Genomic DNA, 18,587 nt, shown 5'->3' with positions numbered 1-18,587 from the left:
CTTTCTGTGATGATGGCAGTCCTAATAAAAATCAAATTACTTTAAAAAATATATAGTAATATAGTTTGCGTCCGAGGACAATCTAAGCGCGATCCGTCTTCTTGCAGTGATTTTTGCTGGTGCTGTAAACATTGATGGCCATCATTCCAAACATTTTCTCTCCAGCATCTCTGCAGCCGTTTACACCCTTTTTTTGTTCCCTTCTGTCCGAACGCGTCGTTTCTGCACGGGCGGATTCGCGCTGCAAGCGGCAGACGGGGCAGCTGTCCGCCGTGCGCGGCGTTGTCCCTGAAGGGCCTCTCTGGTGAGTCAGGGCCGCAGACGCCCGTGGAGGAAGCACACAGTGATATAGGAAGAACCCGGGAACATCTGGCCGGCGAGCTTTCACCGACTCCACAGAGACGCGCTCCGGAAGGCTTTTTGAGTTGGAAGAAAATAATCTAAAAACAAACTAAATATCTGGAAGTTAGAGCAGAATGCATCGTTTGAAAGGTTGAGGCTTCACGTGTGTCAAAAACTACAGGTATGATGTAAACAAATTATTTTGATGTCGGCTCCTCTATGTTTTGATTTTCCTTGCCCTTTCAGCATCGCCAACATTTTACTTGGAAATAATTCAATGAAGATGCGTTCGCTCCTTCTTTCGGACCCACCAACCGGCCCCCATACGACCCAAAATCCCGCAGCCCCCGTACGGGTCAAACTCCTCCACGAGTGCATGCCACTGAGGCCTTAGTGATTTAAGGAAATTAATGAGACAAATACTGTAAAAACAATTAATTTATGGTCAGAAAATATCGCTAAAGACCCACTTTAACAATCTTTTGGTGTTTTTATAATCTTTTTGTGGTGTTTTTCACATGATGCAGGACATACAGTATATAATGAAATTTAAGCTTTAAATTGCATTTCTTTAATTGAAATTGTTGTGAATCAGGAGCAGATGAGAAAAATGCAGTTTAATTCTATGGAGTGATGTTTGTGCCTTTTTTACATTAGCAACTCTGGAAACAGAAAAATGCACATGAAACTGAAATCTACCTGCGAACAAAATTTTCACTCAAGATAAATTCTCTATCTTCTGTGCTTAAAAGGTTGATGCTGATTGGTCAGAAATTATTCCAGTCGCACACAAACCTGATGCAGTCTACGAGCTGAATGCACGTTTGTAATGTGGTACGCTGCTCTGTTTTGAGCGCAGAAGAGAGTAAAAATTCTCTCTCCAAAAAACCCTAAAATTGTTTTGATCGCACGCATTTTTGAGTTTCTAGTGCAAAAGAACTTTTTGAGCACACAACCTTTTTAGAAGTTATTGATCAAAACAGGGAGTGTTTGGAATAATGGCACAAAGATTCCTACCCGCTATGCTCCGCCCACTGCTCCGCAGATGACTAGATCCATGAATGTCTTCGTTTGGAGCTGGCGTGTGGCTCAAAACTGTATGCCTGGATGTCTCCAATATTGTTCGCCGTTATAGTTGCACTGTTAATGTTAGCTTGGGGATGTGAGGAGGTAAAAACAGAGGGTTGATGGGAAGTGGGGGCGGGGTTGCCCTTGAAAACAAAACAGGTTTTTGGATTTTGGCTAAAAGCAACATAAAAATATTCAAAAGACCACTGGGAACACTTGAAAACAGATCAAAAGATGATCGGAGGTTTTTTTTTTTAAGCTTATGCATGCGTTTGTCCTCCATGTATTTATAATCTACCAAGACACATATAACATATGAAAGGAGACGCACCTCTAAAGCCGAATGTGTTACATACAACATGGCGGGGTATATTCATTTCTTTGATGTTGCTCTATGAACAGCTTTCCTATTGATCCGGTGTAGCCTTACAGTAGGAAAATGTGAATGTACAGCCATTTCACAAACAGAGACGGTTTTGTCTCCGTTTGTGGACTGAAGGGTGCAGATGTGACGGTTGACACAGTGGGGTGTGGCTCTGATGCCAGGGGGTGTGGCTTCAGTAGACAAGAAAGGCTCCAGCAACCCTGTGACCCCAAAGGGGCTTCAGTGGGTTCTGAAGATGGATGGATGTGCGGCATTAAAAACCCTGCAGTGTTTCCATTACAGACACAAAGTAATAGAGAGTGTTTAAAGGAGCAGATCCAGGCCTCCCCAGCTGTTTTTGCTGCACAGGCAGCAAAAAATCCATATTGCAGACATGATCTTCTTTGAAATTATTCCAGCCAGCTAACGAGAGATCAGCAAATATCAGGCAAGACAAAGTAAAATCAACAAAACCCAAAAGACAGTTTTTTTTTTCTTCCCATTTTTAATTACGTATGTGTGAATTTGTGGTCACTTTAGGGTTTACAGTATTTTCTGCACTAAAAAGAGCATTTAAGAGACTTTATTTATTTATTTCAAAAAAACAACAATGCACCTTTTATTCCGGACTGACTTCTATATGGATCAATTCTGGATGCGATTACTGATGTCGAGCTGATTCAGGCACAGTGCTTTGTCACAATGGTCTGTTTTTCTATGAGTTTCAAACAAAGTTGGGTTTTATTGTAAAAATCCTAACGATGTTGAACTGTGATTTTTACGTGTTACTAATATTGTTGGTAGTTAGCATAGCCACAGTAGCATTTGTTTTAGCTTTCTTTTTTTTTACGTTTCAAATAAGGTTGGGGGTTCTTGTAAAAAGCGCAAGCGCGACTAACATGTAGCGTTGGGTTTTATTGTAAAAATCCTAACGATGTTGAACTGTGTTTTTTTACGTGTTACTAATATTGTTGGGAGTTAGCATAGCCACAGTAGCATATGTTTTAGCAGTATCATTCTGCTTTTTATTTATTTATTTTTTTACATGTTTCAAATAAGGTCGGAAGTTCTTGTAAAACGCAAACAATGCTAACATGTAGCGGTGTTGGAATGTGTGTGTGTGTTTTTTTTATCATATTACTAATATCCTTCGGAGTTAGCATAGCCACAGTAACATTTGTTTCATGTAGCGGTGTTAGGCTGTGTTTTTCTTTCCCGTGTTACCAACAAGGTTGGAAGTTAGCGTGATCACAGTAATGTATGTTTTCACGGTAACAGTCTGTTTTTGTTTTTTTTACATGTTGCGAACAAGGTTGGGAGTTAAAGGTATCATGAATATGCTAACATGGCTAGCACCTCTAACATGGCTAACCTGTAGCGTGTTACAAACAAGTTCTAAACTGACTGTGAACACAGTTAATAAAGTCTGACAGAGAGGCTTATCTCTTTTTTTCTCACTTATTGCCACTTATTTAAGACAAATTTTTAAAAATCGACCATTTATTGACAGTGCGATCTATAATTCGGGAAATACGGTAGGTGAAATATTGGAACAAGTTTCTGCGTAATTGAAACTATGCCTGTTTTAAGTCTTTGAAACCAGCAGCTGCAGATTAAATTACTGTGGCGCTAATAAGAGCCGTTTCTGTTCCAGTGGCGAGCTGTAACTCAGTAAAGCTGAACTCTGTCAGCCTGCATGCGCTCTGTTTATTATTGAGAGGAGGGAGGGGTGTTAGTGTGTGTGGGTGTGTGCGTGTGTGGTGGGGGGTCTTTGTGAGTCTGAGGATGCCTGACATGTTTCCCTGTTGATTGGACAATCCAGACCTTAATTGGATTGCTTCAGCATCAACTGGCGGACCGGAAACAAGACGGCCTTTCGTGGACGAAAGAAGTCAGACGCAGATAAATAAATAAACAACTTCCAGGTGGCTTTCATAAGGTGGAAAAGAATTAGAGCGCCATGGTGGCGTTTCCCATCGCAGTACCACCGACGAAACCCCAATTTGCTGATCACCCTCCACAAATAACTACAGCAGGGATGATTTCTTTTGTTTTGTTTTTTCCTTTTGTCACAGACGAAGCTGAAGAGAAGCTTTTAACACGAGGAGAAAATGCCGGTGTGCAGAGGGATGAAGCTCCACTTGAAATGAAACAAATGTTTGACTTCAAGCGATTTCTACCGTTCATTAAAACCCTGATGACATCTCCAGATGAGCTTTTATCAGCTGTCGGACATTCTTCAAGGTGTGAAAATGAGAGGAAAGATGGTGCGTTTGCCGTTCGAGGGTTTTTGATGCCCGATGTTAGCTTAGCAAAATAAAAGCTTCAGAGGCAACACAAAATATCAAGGCCGTAGACCTCTCAGTGAACCTGTAGAGCTAAAACATTCATGTACATTTTTTTCAATGGGTATTATATAACAGCATTACCAATACATCCTAGGTAGGAGCAACTTATCTTATTCTTAATACTTCACGATACATTAACCACACGCATAACAATCATACACCATCCTTGAGGTGGCAGTAAAAGTCTCAAGAGAACTGCGAAACACACCTGTGCTCCCAGTGGGGCAAAAAGTGGGTAAGCATATGCGTTGCATGGGGCACCGGCCAAAGGGGGCGCCAAACCGGAGTTGTGAAAATTATTCATTTCCCAGCTGTTTGTGCACATATATTTACATGATCTGATCAGTAACAGAAGCACATCGTAACTGATTGGGCGCCCCCGCCGCAGCTGCTGCTCCCTCCCTCGGGTCTTCCTGTACAGGGAGCGCAATCCAGCACGTGTCCGCGAGAACGTGCTGAAGCGCGCGCTGTTGATTGTTTTTTTTTTTATTGTGTGATCATCTGATGACATGATTAAATGAAAAAGCAAAAAAAAAAAAAAACAATCGGGGCATCAAAACAGAAAACGCAAAAGGGACAAAGATGTGGTGTGAATGAAGAAAAGTTTCTGTAAATGGTTGAGAGACAGCAGATACGTTATGAAACAGGTTTGGAAACATTCAGGTTAAAGCTACCAGTAAAATGGTCACAAGTGTCTTGCAGCTGTACTGAGCAGGATTTACAGCATCAATAATCATGAAGAGAAAAAAGCAGCTTTTTGTGCTGATTTTGTAGTTGTAGTCCTAAATTAAAGGATTATAGCGAAATTCAGAAAGACTTAAACAGGAATTTTTGCTAAACCTTGGTGAGGTCTGTCCCTTTATATTGTTTTTTTGATTTAAATGAATGACTTCTCCAAAACTTTATGGAAGATTTCATTGTTCACATACTTTTCAAGAACCTAGAAATTGCACTTTCCTTTTCCAGAGCTTTTCCAGGTTTTTCATGACCGTATGAACCCTGGAATGAGGCTTTACCAAAGGCAAATTTCTGACCCCCCCATCTGCATGAATTTTGGTCAAGACAAGAAATCTTCTTTTTACTTCAGCCCAAACATTTTCAAACATCAAAAAGGATTTAGTTGGAAGGTAATTCTAAAAAAAAAAAAAAAAACACATTTTTTCCCCCCAACTGAGTTCTTTGAATCAGATTTTTTGTTGTCTAACTCATTAAGATATTTTTTGGGCTTTTCACTCAAAAAAACAAAAACAATCTTTAAATAGACATAGATATTCTATTCTGTCATCAGATTTAATCAATCAAGCTTTTCCTGTTAGGAGAAAGGTGGGTTTTACCTCCAGAGTGTGGTGGGGGCCCGCACAACAGAACCATCCCTTGACCTTCCCGCACAGAAACAGGGCTTCTTCTCTGCGTCTTGAAGCTCTCCAGGTCTGGAAAACAGAACGAAAACAGAGTTGGGGTTAGCTGGAAGGGCAGTTTCCATTGAGTGTGTGTGTGTGTGGGGGGGTTCCTGACAAACACAGATAAGGTCGAGGGTTCAAATCCATTTTGCGGGGGAACCAGCATGACAGAGACTGAGGCGTGATGACCCGCTCCTGAACTGAGCCTCTTAAAGAATCCGCACCTTCGGGGAAGGCAAATTAAAAGCATGTAAGGTCAGAACACTGTCAAACCACCTGGTAAAAGCATGAATGCAAGCTTTTCTTCCTTTTTCTGGGTTTAAATGTTGGGTAAACAGAACATATCCGACAGACAGGGTGTCCCTGATCTCCCTGAACTCTCCCTTTTAAGTGAATTTTTTTGCTGTTGAATTACCTCATCTCTTAATGTCAACTTCCCTTTGTTGGTGATTACATTTCCAGGAATTCCTCCATTAGATAATTTTCTCTAGCACAGTGTTTTTCAACCAGTGTGCCTCGGCACACTAGTGTGCCGTGGGCGATGGCCAGGTGTGCCATGGCAAATTGCCCTCATTAACTGATCTAAAAACATTTTCCATCTCTAGGATATCAGCTCTTTGTTCATCCAAACAGACCCTGATAAAACACTGAGAAATTAGGAATATGAAAGATCATAAAATACTCTTTTCTTTGTCTTTATTTTATTCTATTAAAGACATTTTTATAAGAATGGCGGTACCGCGATTTAGCTGCAGCTACAGGAAAAGTCCCGCCCCTTTAACTGTCTCCACCAATCATTCTTGGAGGCTTAATCCAACGTCATCAGTCTGACCAATCAGAAGTGGTTAAAGTCTTCACTTCCTTGTTCAGATTCTGCTCATAAAGTCTCTCAGTTCCAACGTAAATACCAGCCAAAGCTCGTCTTTAGCGGTGCTTTCCACAGAATCCGGTATCAGACCGTGGAACAAGTGAACAAAACAATGAAGCTCAGAGACGCTAGTCCGTCTGCGTTCGGCGGCTGTTTGCACTACATCTCCCATGATGCATTGGGTTAACATGAAAGCGTCTCAGTGCACAATGAGTCGTCCTTGTTAAACGTCTTGCAACCACAACGAACACACATCAAACAGTTTTTAAATCTTCTAACTTAACTTTTATTACATCTTTTAGAAAAAACAAATTCCAGCTTTTTCTGCCACAATTATCACAAAAATGCATGTGAGATTGTGGAGGGGCTGTAGATCAATACAGACTATGAGTTTCTCCTTTTTTTTTTTACATTTTTGGATGCTGGTGTGCCGCAGGATTTTTGTCAAGGTTAAAGTGTGCCGTGGCTCAAAAAAGGTTGAAAAACACCGCTCTAGCATCACCTGATAACTAAACACAACCACCTTAGCCTAAACTAAACACAACAACCTTAGCATAAACTAAACACAACCACGTTAGCATAAACTAAACACAACCACCTAAGCATAAACTCAACACAACCACGTTAGCATAAACTAAACACAACCACCTAAGCATAAACTCAACACAACCACGTTAGTATAAACTAAACACAACCACCTAAGCATAAACTCAACACAACCACGGTGGCATAAACTAAACACAACCACCAAAGCATAAACTAAATACAACCATCTATGCCTAAACTAAACACAACCACGTTAGCATAAACTAAACACAACCACGTTAGCATAAGGTAAACACAACTCCCTTAGCATTAACTAAACACAGCTATGTTAGCATAAACTAAACACAACCCCCTCAACCTACACTAAAAGCTTATTTTTCTTTCTACATGTCCTCCATTATTAGAAAATGCCACATGTTAAAAACAACAAAAAACACGATTTTCATTGGAGCTGGTCTAAATTTTGTCCTTATTCTGACGGCAGATATTTCAATAATTAGCTTGATTTCAAAGGGAAAAAAGGGAAATTTTTCTCCCAGTCAGTGTCATGCCATTCTCTGATTTTTGTTTAAAAAGCTGCAGGCGAAACTGAAAGTGCCTATAACATCAGGTAGATCTTAAAAGGAACTTTACCATATGTTAGACCAGGTGAGAGTTTTGATTTTGTTTCTGTTCCTATTCTGTTTGAATGGCGAGCTGTGGACCGCTGAGCTAACCCAGTTTGAACCTACCGGATAATTGGACAAAGCGACATGTGTGAGGGAATAAAAGTGAAATGACTGAGGAACTTTACTGCACCCCGTTATCGAAACTCATAATAGCACCATTTACTGTTCAGCATGAGCTGAGGTCATAACAAAGAAACCCCAAAGACTAGCCAATCATGGAAGAAGAAGGCTGCAGTGTAGCGTCACCGATGGGGGATGTCGACAGCTCAGCTGGTCACAGCTGGTCAACTGAGGCTTTCACAGGCAAACTCAACGGATATTTTGAGGACAGGTCTACCGACTCCAGCAGAGGTGGAGATGAAAGTATAAACATTTCACTTTGATCATTTTAGACTGCACTCAGGAAAACTTTTAGCTGAAAAAAGAGGAAATTTGCAGACAAAACTTGACCTCCTTACATCTACATTGGTGGAAACGAGGCGCCACTCAGACTTGTCGTTGCACCACTTTTGTGTGCCCAAATAAGCTACACTGTTGGAGGAACCGAGGAGGCATTACCCCCAAGAGACCAACAGCAGACAAAGAGGCTATTTTTAACAGAAAATTGCCACTTTATTCCAAAAACGACAAAATTCTACTCCTAGGACGTCTGGTAACACATCAAAGTCCAGCGATCCATCTTCAGAACCTGCTGAATCCCTTTTTTGCTCAACCCGTCTACTGTTGGGCAAAGGTTGGGTACACCCCAAACAGGTCACCAGCCTGTTGCAGAAGAGCCACACAATCACATTCAAAGCTTGGGGGAATTCAGAGATACTAATCAACCTATGAAGCATGATTTTTGGACGTTGGGAGGAAACGTTGAGAGCCCATAAATCCACAAATGCACGAGGACAACTCTCCACAGAAGGGTCCTGGCAGGGATTCGAATTAGGGCCTTCTCCCCGTGAGGCGAAAACGTGAACAAGTCCAAGTTATTCAAGTTATTAACTGACCAATCAAATGCCTCTAAAAAAATCACGTGGTCACGCATCAAACATCTGATTGACAGATTTTGTATTGTGGTGTGGACTTCCAACTAGCTCACTCCTGATTGGCGAAAAACAATTGTTGCTTGACTCAAATCGACTCGGACCAATCACTGCCTACTGAAAAAATCTGGCTTCAAAGTGGTAACATTCCTGTTGCGAAAATATGGCGACTGAACCGACTTCATTTGGCTGGAGCCACATGTACGCCCTTTTCTATCCAGTTCTCTTATGATACGTTCACATCAGGCTCAGAATTGCGCGATCAAGCTACCGCCTTTAATGAAAAGTCTGTCCAAACGGCCGTACATAAACATTTCGGACTTCTGTGTTCAAAACTCTCACCACTACTCAAGTTTGTCCATTTTCGGACTCTACGTACAAAATCCACCGCCACTGAACATGTGAAATAAGTTAAACCGGTTGAACTTTGACCAGTCAGGGGCTTGGCTGTGGTAGGGACATATGGTTCGTGTCCTTTTCAAAACACGGAAAGACCAACCGTCCATCACAAAACCAGGTCAATAGTTGTTAGTATTATGTAAACTACTTTTGTTACAGCCAAACTTCACCGCAGCATCTGTCTGATGTTCCGTCACATCCTTTTTTATTGCAGGAGGGAAGCCTAAAAAACACCACTTCGGTCCACCAGTCTGACTTCCTCCTTGGGCGGGCGTGGAACACTCACGCGACTCCTCCTGGTGTTGTGATGTCGAGTTGTGGCTTCACTCGAATGGCGCCTGGGAGGCGGTGACAGGCAGCGTTCAACACTGCCTGCAGCTTTAATTAACCTGCCTTCCTGGCGTGTTGTCGTGTCGGTGCAAGCAGCCGCTGGCACTCCTCGCGCAGGGCCCCCGTGTGTCACGAAGCTGCAACCAATCCACTTCCACAAGAGATCGCTGATTAGTTCGGCTCCAAGTGATCTAAATGTAAAATTACTGAGCTCACTGATTTATGAAGAGGAGTATAAGGTCAGGTAATATATGTCATATTGGCAGCAGGACAAGTGAAAGAAAGGCAGCCTGTAATTACATCTTTGAACATAAATCTCTACTGAAGCCAGAAGCACAGTTTGACTAATGGCCATTTAACAGCTACTTAAGACCCATTAAAAGACCCGTATTTTTAATATATTTTTTCAATATTCACAGCAAAGATTAATGCTGGATAAGGCCCAGCAGGGTCAACTGAATGTGTCTACTTCAGGAAAGGAAAAGACCCACAATTCTTCATGTCATGACCTCTGGAGGGTGCTGTCCTTTCAAATAAAGTTTTTGCGTCAACAACACAAAAGAAATATTGCAATTTGGATATGAAAAAGTGCAGTTTGATTGTTTATCATTAGAACCGACTGTCAAGTCAGAAACGAATTCAAGAACAAACAACTATTCTGGCTAAAGGCTGGTCGCACAGCCATATTGCACAGATGAAAATTGAACATGCATGAATAAATGTGGTAAAAGTGAGAAAAGTTATGGTCTTTATGTGAAATTTATGTGAAGTACACATAAATCAAAGCAGAAAATCAACTGTCTGCGATTATTGATTTGTTTATATGCAATTTGTTAGTGATCTGTGCATCAATTACGTACAAGTTATACATGGGTGGTACATGCGTGAAAGGTCAATTAGACATGCGTGATGTGGTCATGGAAAGCCACAAATTTGTGGATGCATCTCGCAAAAATCACACAAAATTTCACAAGATTTATGTAATAATTGCATAAAAGCTATGTAAAATAATAGACATGCACGGTAAATCACAAAGTTATCGTTATCGCGATATCAAACTGTGCAATTCGCATATTGAGCAGCGAAAATTGCAATAAATGGTTACCTTAAATGTACTAAAGCAATCTCATGAAGGCTTGAAGTATTAAGGAAATCAAATAAATTCCTTTATTTCAATCGGATGGACTCCATTACATTATTGACCAATCAGATGGACCTTCTATGTTAGATGACTGCCTCCTATGTAGTCGATGGTCATTTGGAGTATAATTTAAGTTATTTTGACTCCTATTTAAATTAACCTATGGGGAAATGGAAATGAGGTTTTTGGTTGTTTTCCTATTTTTTTTTATGTATCGCAGGTTATATTATCACTGCAATATTGATCACTACTATTGCAAATCGCAAGTTCTTCCTCTTATCGTGCAGCCCTATAAATACTGCGTATTTCTCCACCTACCAAAAATTTCAAACTGCTCAAAACCGAATAAATCAAGTATGACAAAAGACTTCCTGGTTAGAAGTAATTATTGAAAGCAATTGAGTGTTGTTTATTTTGATAATATTATAGCTAGGAAACATGCAATTCCCTAGTTGCTATCATTTTAATTTTATTTAGCTAGAAAGATCAGCACTAAGTGCCTTTCTTTATGTTAATATCAAGGAGCGTCAAATAAGACAAATGAGACCAAAGACTTCCTGATTTAAAAGTAATTTTTGAATGGTTTCTAGAAAAACCTGTAACCTGCATGCTAATGAGAAGCACTTACGGCTTTGAGATGCTAATTCCTACTAAGTGCATGGTTGGGAAATTTGTATTTAAAACAAGTACAACTGTCAATTTATTGACAATATTTTCAATAAAAATTCTACATTAAGAAGGTAGGCAAGCCTCTAGTTGGGATATAGAGGTGGTGTCACAGCCCAATGGTTAGCTAGCATGTGGTCTATAAAGAGGGAACTTCCCAGAGAGTTTGAACAGAAACAATTGATTTGATTCTTTTTATGCTGATGATCTTCTGTCACCAAACGTGGAGCCACTTGTCTTCACCCACAAAACATTCCCTTCAAAACATAAATATGAGAGCTCGTGAGCTGTCTTTAGCACATAGAGAGCAAAAAAGAAAACAAAACTGCGGCCCACCTTTGTATACCCTTAGAACCTTGTCTGTGTACATTTCAGGCAAGGGTTTGCTTCAGATTCGATTTCAGTAGCTAAGTTTACATTTCGGCAGTAAACGAGAGTCCAACTAAATTGATTTTGTTGCTTTAACGAGTCCTAGATTCAGCTTTCAGAATACTTATCCATTTACATAGATTTGGTTGGTTATTTTTGTTGATAATAGCGGATTAATGCTATTGCGGTTCAACTCAGTTAAAGTTTTACATCCAAAATGGGGGAAAAAAAGAAAACTAAAGCCTCATTATTCGGCTGCATATCCTGTGTTTAAAAAAGAAGGTATTTTTATATTTTAACAGGGTTAAACCAAGTGTAAATATGATCTAGGACTGTGGTTTAAGCCTAAATGGATGTTTGAACAGTCCACAATCCAATACATTTGAAAACACTTGCCTTTTTTCATTTAAACAGATTCAACGCTTCAATTTAAAAGTAAATGTATTTCCCTTGATTTAAATCTGTCATTGTTAGTTTCCTAAAATAAGGTAATCCAGTTTCTAAGCCCACTTGATTTCTGCGGTGACGAGCAAACCTCGCCGTTAAGCCACATGCTGTGTGCTTCAATTACATGCACAGTGATTCACCGTGCCAAAAGCAGGCACAAGTGGGTTTTAAGCACTAATGCTACTGAAAAGAACAGCCGTACTAGATGAGACTGTCTGCAAGCTAGAGCTGTGATACTCTAATGAACGCAAGCAAAAGTACAACACATCTGACAACCTTTTATTTTGAAAAACTATTTTCTCATGAATCAAATAAAATTACATTTGTTTCGTCTATTTCAGAAATTGGAAAAAACACTGGACAAACTGTCTAGAATAGTTGAAACAATGGTTTTGAAAACAAAGGTTTACATCTCCTTTATTCCTGTGTAGGGTCATGGCGTTGCTGGAGCCTATAAGCTGCTTCAGACAAATGTGGGGCTACACCCAGGACAGTGTGCTGGTCTATCACAGGGCCGCACAACAGTACACACACACTGGCTTCTTAGGGGACAATTTTTATACCAAGTTAAAGCCAAATGTGATTCGGATGTAAGGGGCGTCCAGTTTCAGTGTTAGGTCAGCGTACAGGCATGGCAAGATGTCCTGCAGTGTGATATAAGCATCAAGTGTGATGCAATTCTCTGGCGGCATTGCGTTTAAGATGGCGCAGCAGCAAAAAGGGTTGAAAATTCGGACGTGCAAAACTTCAAATATCTGAACTTTGATGAATATATGCTTTGTGCCAACTAATCAGAAATGGGCGCGATGTGCTTGCTGACAGTAGTCAGAGTCTAAAACCAACTTGGAAGAGAAGCTAATCATTCTTGTTTGCACTCCTCCAATGATGTTTTTGCATCCAGACAACTATAAAAGCCCTCTACTTCTACTTTTTTAAATTTTTTTGGGCTATGTGGGGTGTGAAGACACTCCCACACAAAGGCGGGCAAGGCAGGAACCAAACCTGCAGTCTTCCCATCTGAAGCTGACCGTTTGACCCTTTGCACCACTGGTGATGGTGAACCTCACCATACTGATTCTGTGAATGATCTCATGAACCCAGACATGGGGGACATGCTAACCACCGCCTTAGCCCTCGTGCCATCTTGTGGGGGGTCTAGATGACCCCACCCTTACATTGACGTGTTCTCCCTACCATGACAAAGGTGGAGTTCATGTAATCCATGGACACCAGTGAAGATCACAAATCATTGAACAAAAAAGGTTCAGTGCACTGTCTTGTGGGGTCCAGATGACCCCACTCTCAACGTTAAAGTGCCTCCAGGGAACGATGAGGTTGGGAGTGGGGTCATCTGGACCCTACAAGATAGCACAAGGGTTAGAAGAACTCTTCAAATCAAATATGCCTGAGCTTTTCCCACAATATCATCCCTAAGGTTGCAATGAGCCTGTAAAATAAAGGTTAGCACCGGCTCCTCCCACACTTTTGGATAGGCGTCCCGCAGCTAAATTTAACACGCATCAAAACAGGGGGCGGCAGACGAGGATTTGATGCACGAATCGCATTTAGTGTGAACGCAGCATTGGAGTCACCAACATGTTTTTGGACCGCAGGAGGAAGCCGGACTGCCAAGAGAAAATCCACACATGCAAACTCTGAACCAGAGTCGTCCTGCTGTGTGGTGACAGAATCCCCACACTACTCTGCAGCCCGTCCTTTACATTTTAAGCAAAATACTTGCTAGTTTTCAGCTTTATTTTTTTTAGGGCAAACTTGTTCCACAAAAATCACCAACAGGCAATTTCTGTCCCGATCATGGCTGATTACCTGGATCAGGTGTGTTCCATCCACTAGAGTGAGGAATGATCCAATCCATCGCTGGATTACAACTTTTACAAAATGTTTAACCTCATTTCCAACAGACAAATTTAGGACGATACAGATTAAGTTCCTCTTTGAAGACATCAAGTCTGTCAAATATGTGTTTGAGACATTTCTTCACTACATACTTCCTGACCACCATGCAAGTTGTGAATGTTAACGTCACTGCCAGCCTCACCCCGGACTTACACAGGTCCGCCTCAGTTGCGCTGCGTAGGGAGTCCGCTTCATGACCGTCGGTTAGTTTACATCGTCTTCAGTCCCCCCCACCCCCACCCCCCTTGGCTTAGAGGAGTGGTTTGTCCTACGACCCTCCATGTTGAGTAGTTTGTCTGGCTATTTTCATTCATCCAAGACTTAACCCTTGTGCTATCTTTGGGGGTCAAGATGACCCCACCCTTACATTGACGTGTTATTCCTACCATGACAAAGGTGGATAAAGGTGGAGAGGATTTCATGTCATCCATGGACACCAGTGAGGATCACAAATTATTGAAGAAAAACGATTCAGCGACTGTTTTGTGGGGTCTAGATGACCCAACTCCCAATGTTAAAGTGCCTTCAATAGCACAAGGGTTAAGGCTCCATGCCCTCTCCTTCTTCACTCTTTGTGTGATGTTGCGTTTTTGTACTTCCAAAAGTAAACTTGATGATGATATTCATGTTGTAAAATAGCGTAATCGCGTGTGCACGTCACCTTAAAAGTAAAATAAAATGGAATATGAACTTTTATTTTCAAAGTACAGAAGATGTTATTATTTTGAAACCCAGACCTCTTGGTTTTTACTGCGACATTTACACGTCAACAGATATGACGGAGGCGATGTAAACATTCTAACTGATGAATGAACGTTCTAAGGGTTTGGGTAATAGGCTGATAATGCTATTAGCGGGTATATTCCTGCATGATTTTTCCACTGTGTACTCTTCCCCCTTGTGTTGAGTTGAACAGCCGTCCCTCGTTAGTGGTGGTTGTTATGTTATAAAGAAAATAAAAACAGCGATAAGTGTAATCTGCGAAGTAGGATTACACATGTTTTGACCCCCCAATACACACTTTAAACACTTTTCTCAGACAGACTGAAAGTGATCTTTCAATATGTTTCAATATTGCATAACTTCAGCTAATCAACAAACGAAAGTTTCCAACACCAGCCAATCAGAAATCAGCAGGAAATGGGAGGCAGAAAAACAAACAGGGTGTTGGTTTCTGAGGACTAGCACAGGGCGACTCAGGCCTGCAGATGATTCGGTGGTCGCTGCTTTGGACTCCTTATACTTCGTTCACAGCAGGCAGGTGGCGCCCACTAAAAGCCTATTCATTCATTCATTCATTCATTTTCTATGCCGCTTTATCCCTTTCGGGGTCACGGGGCTGCCGGAGCCTATCCCGGCCACTTGTGGGCGAAGGCAGAGGGGACAAGTCGCAGGGGAGAATGTCCTCACTCACACACCCATTCACTCCCGCACTCACACCTATGGTCAATTTTGAGGTGCCAATTAACCTATGAAGCATGTTTTTGGATGGTGGGAGGAAGCCGGAGACCCCGGAGAGAACCCACGCATGCACGGGGAGAACATGCAAACTCCACACAGAAAGGTCCCCCACTGATGTTGTGTTTTTCATGTCCCCCAGCCGGGACTTGAACCGGGGGCCTTCTTGCTGTGAGGTAAGAGCGCTAACCACTGCGCCACCGTGCAGCCATCAGCCGACCTGATTGGTCAAAATGTCAACGTGTTTTCAAAAGCTGCGGGTTTTGTAGGTAGACCCCAATAATGGTTTTAAAAGCTTTCGTGGTGACACGTAAACGCAAGAGTTTTGAACGCGGAAGCCTGAAATGCGTGTTTACATACTTTTCATTGGAAGTGATCGTTAGAACACGTTACCAAGGGGCGGTCTGATCGTAGCTTAACACAAAATTAACATCTTCTTATTTGACTCCGCAAAATTTAGCTCCAACTCATCATTGGAGGGATGGGAAAAGGCTATTGGCAAGGATATAAACTCTCCCTATCAATAAAGATGTTGGTTTGAAAGAGATGGATGGTTGTTTTTCTACTTTGTTTTTTTTTCACCTGCGGCATGCACCTCATCTGGCCTTTGCATTTAGGAATCCCTGGACTTGGCAGCTCTCTCCTCTTCCTCCTATACACTCTGAAAGCTGTTAGACTTTCTTCATTTCTTTGTGATGTCTGAGAAATGTTGGACAATTTCTCTCCAACTCTCTTTCACATCTTCTCCTTTAGCCTCAAACCCGCCCAGTCAGCACTATCCTCCAACGTTCAGGTCTGCCAGAATGGGTGAAGTTTGCAAATCTGTGGGACAATGCGAAACGCAACGACTTCCACTGATGAGGCCCTCAGCTTCCCTCCGTTCATCAGAGCCACCTCATTGTTCAGCTGCTCGGCTCACAGCTTTATTGTCTGGCTCGGGCTCAGAGCACCGCTAATGGCTGCAACGTTCTAAAAGCCTGCTGTCGACTGCCTGTTCAACAGCAAACGGCAAACACGGGGAAGCCAGAGAGTGGCTGGCGACAAGCAGACGCTTCCATTAGACGCTGGACAAAACAATGGAGAGTTTTTCAATTAAACTAAAACGTTAAATTCATGCAAATGCGAGGATAAAACGGTGCTTTGCTACATACTGGGACTCGGCAGTACGGTTAAAAGCAAAAGTGTTGCAAGGTCAAAGTCTTTCTAAGGTTGCCTTCTTATTCACAAAATGAAAGAAATGTCAGAAATTCCTGCAGCGTTCGGATGTCATACAAATGCATTTATCTTTTAGGGTTAATAACTGCTTTCAAAATCTGCAACTGACCTGTAAAGAGACGCGGTGGCTGAACGGTACAAGTTCAACAAGAACAACATTTTCAAGGTTGTCAAACAAAACAGAGAGAATATTTAAGTATAGCGCACTAAATGAAACATTCTGCTAGATGCTGGTGAAGATCACTTTTTTACAGACTAAAATAAAATGTTGTTGGTTTGGGAGGACCTTTTGATACCAACTAATAAACCATGGACTGAATAAAAAGTAACAGTGTATTAAAAAAGTTATTTTCTATTTTACCTGAATGTTCAACAACTATCTCTGAATTTTCTATCATCAGGTAGCACACAGTAGCTGCGGTTACATGGACAAAAGTAATCGGAAAAAAATGCGTCATGTAAGAATACTCTGACCCGATCAGACTCGTTTGGATCAAAATTTCCTTCCGATCGAGATAGGTGGGTTATGCCGATGGTTGATCCGATGGTGGTGCGTGTTAACAGTTGATTCCGATTGTGGGTCACTACTGCTCTGGCTGTTACGTCATGTGCTTCAGAGGAGGCTTTGGCTTGCCTTTTGGGAAAACTGTGTCTCCAAGTAGAAAAACGGGTTTGGGACGGTGTGTGCTGGCAGAGGCCAGAATACATACAGTCATATAGTCCTGACAAACCGTGTAAACTACCATGTGAATCGTGTCCAGACATAATTAAGGCTGATGTTACTCCCACGTATTTATGTGCAGCCGAGATGCACATTGCAGCATTGACTGCATGGATCTAAGGTGCATCCACGGGTAGACATTGTTGTTGGCAAGTATTAACCTAATCCTAAACTTTCTTCCGGGTCAGTTCAGCCAATAACCCTTATTCTATTTTATGGGGTCCAGATGACCCCACCCTTGCATTGACGTGTTCTCCCTACCATGACAAAGGTGGATAAAGGTGGAAAGATTTCATGTAATCCATGGAGACCAGTCAAGATCACAAATCATTCAAGAAAAACAGTTCAGCGCACTGTCTTCTGGGGTCCAGATGACCCCACTCTCAACGTTAACGTACCTCCAAGGCACTTTAAATTTTATTTTATTTTACTTTTAAGGTGACGTGCACTCGAGATTACGCCCTTTTACAACATGAATATCATCATCAAGTTTACTTTTGGAAGTACAAAAACGTAACATCATCACACAAAACATGCATTTTACTGACTGAGTGACTGAGTGAGGAAGGAGAGGGCATGGAGCCTTAAACATTGTGCTATTGAAAGCACGTTAACGTTGGGAGTTGGGTCATCTAGACCCCACAAAATAGTCGCTGAATCGTTTTTCTTCAATAATTTGTGATCTTCGCTGGTGTCCATGGATTACATGAAATCTTTCCACCTTCATCCACCTTTGTCATGGTAGGGAGAACACGTCAATGTAAGGATTGGGTCATCTGGACCCCACAAGATGGCACAAGGGTTATAGGAGCTACCCAGTGGTACAGTTTTGAGTCGGATACCGGCTCGGACGAGGAAAACGAAGACGTACATCAGATTGGAGCGGAGCTGGGAGCTTGTGGCCTGCTGATAGCACTTTCTACATCACAAATACGATCTTTTTCCAAATGGCATTTTTTCATCTGCTCCCAATTCACAACAAGTTTAGAAAAGTATTACTCAGACATGCAATTTTAAGCTTAATTTTCTTTATACATGTTCGCCATCATTAGAAAAATGATGGGGAACATGTTAAACACACCAAAAACACTATTTTTATCAAAATGTTTTAAATCAGTTTACATGCATAAGCTGTGTAACTATACATTAAATTTCAGGTTACTTTCCTCCTGCTAATCGTTTCTCTGTAAGAACCTTACCTGAAATTATCTGCCCTCTGATGGGGTTCTGCCCTTCTCTTTCACAAAGGTTCTTTCACCCTTTTTTAATTATTCCCTTGTTCATCTGTG

At 41.5% G+C, this 18,587-nt stretch overlaps 1 protein-coding gene across 5 annotated transcripts in view; it reads right to left on the bottom strand.

Annotated features, from left to right (window-relative positions):
• cntn4 (contactin 4) overlaps positions 1 to 18,587 on the bottom strand; it is a 277,378-nt gene that overhangs the window by 106,921 nt on the left and 151,870 nt on the right. For all 5 annotated transcript variants that reach the window (XM_078947538.1, XM_078947537.1, XM_023955100.2 and 2 more), the window contains one exon: positions 5,457 to 5,552. In XM_078947538.1, the coding sequence (XP_078803664.1) occupies positions 5,457 to 5,552 (96 nt within the window). The remainder of the gene's footprint in view (positions 1 to 5,456; positions 5,553 to 18,587) is intronic.

Source organism: Oryzias latipes, chromosome 5, assembly GCF_053564925.1.
Source record: "Oryzias latipes strain Hd-rR chromosome 5, Olatipes_Hd-rR_3.1".
NCBI classification, from domain to species: domain Eukaryota; kingdom Metazoa; phylum Chordata; class Actinopteri; order Beloniformes; family Adrianichthyidae; genus Oryzias; species Oryzias latipes.
This window is presented reverse-complemented; position numbering and strand designations above follow the sequence as displayed.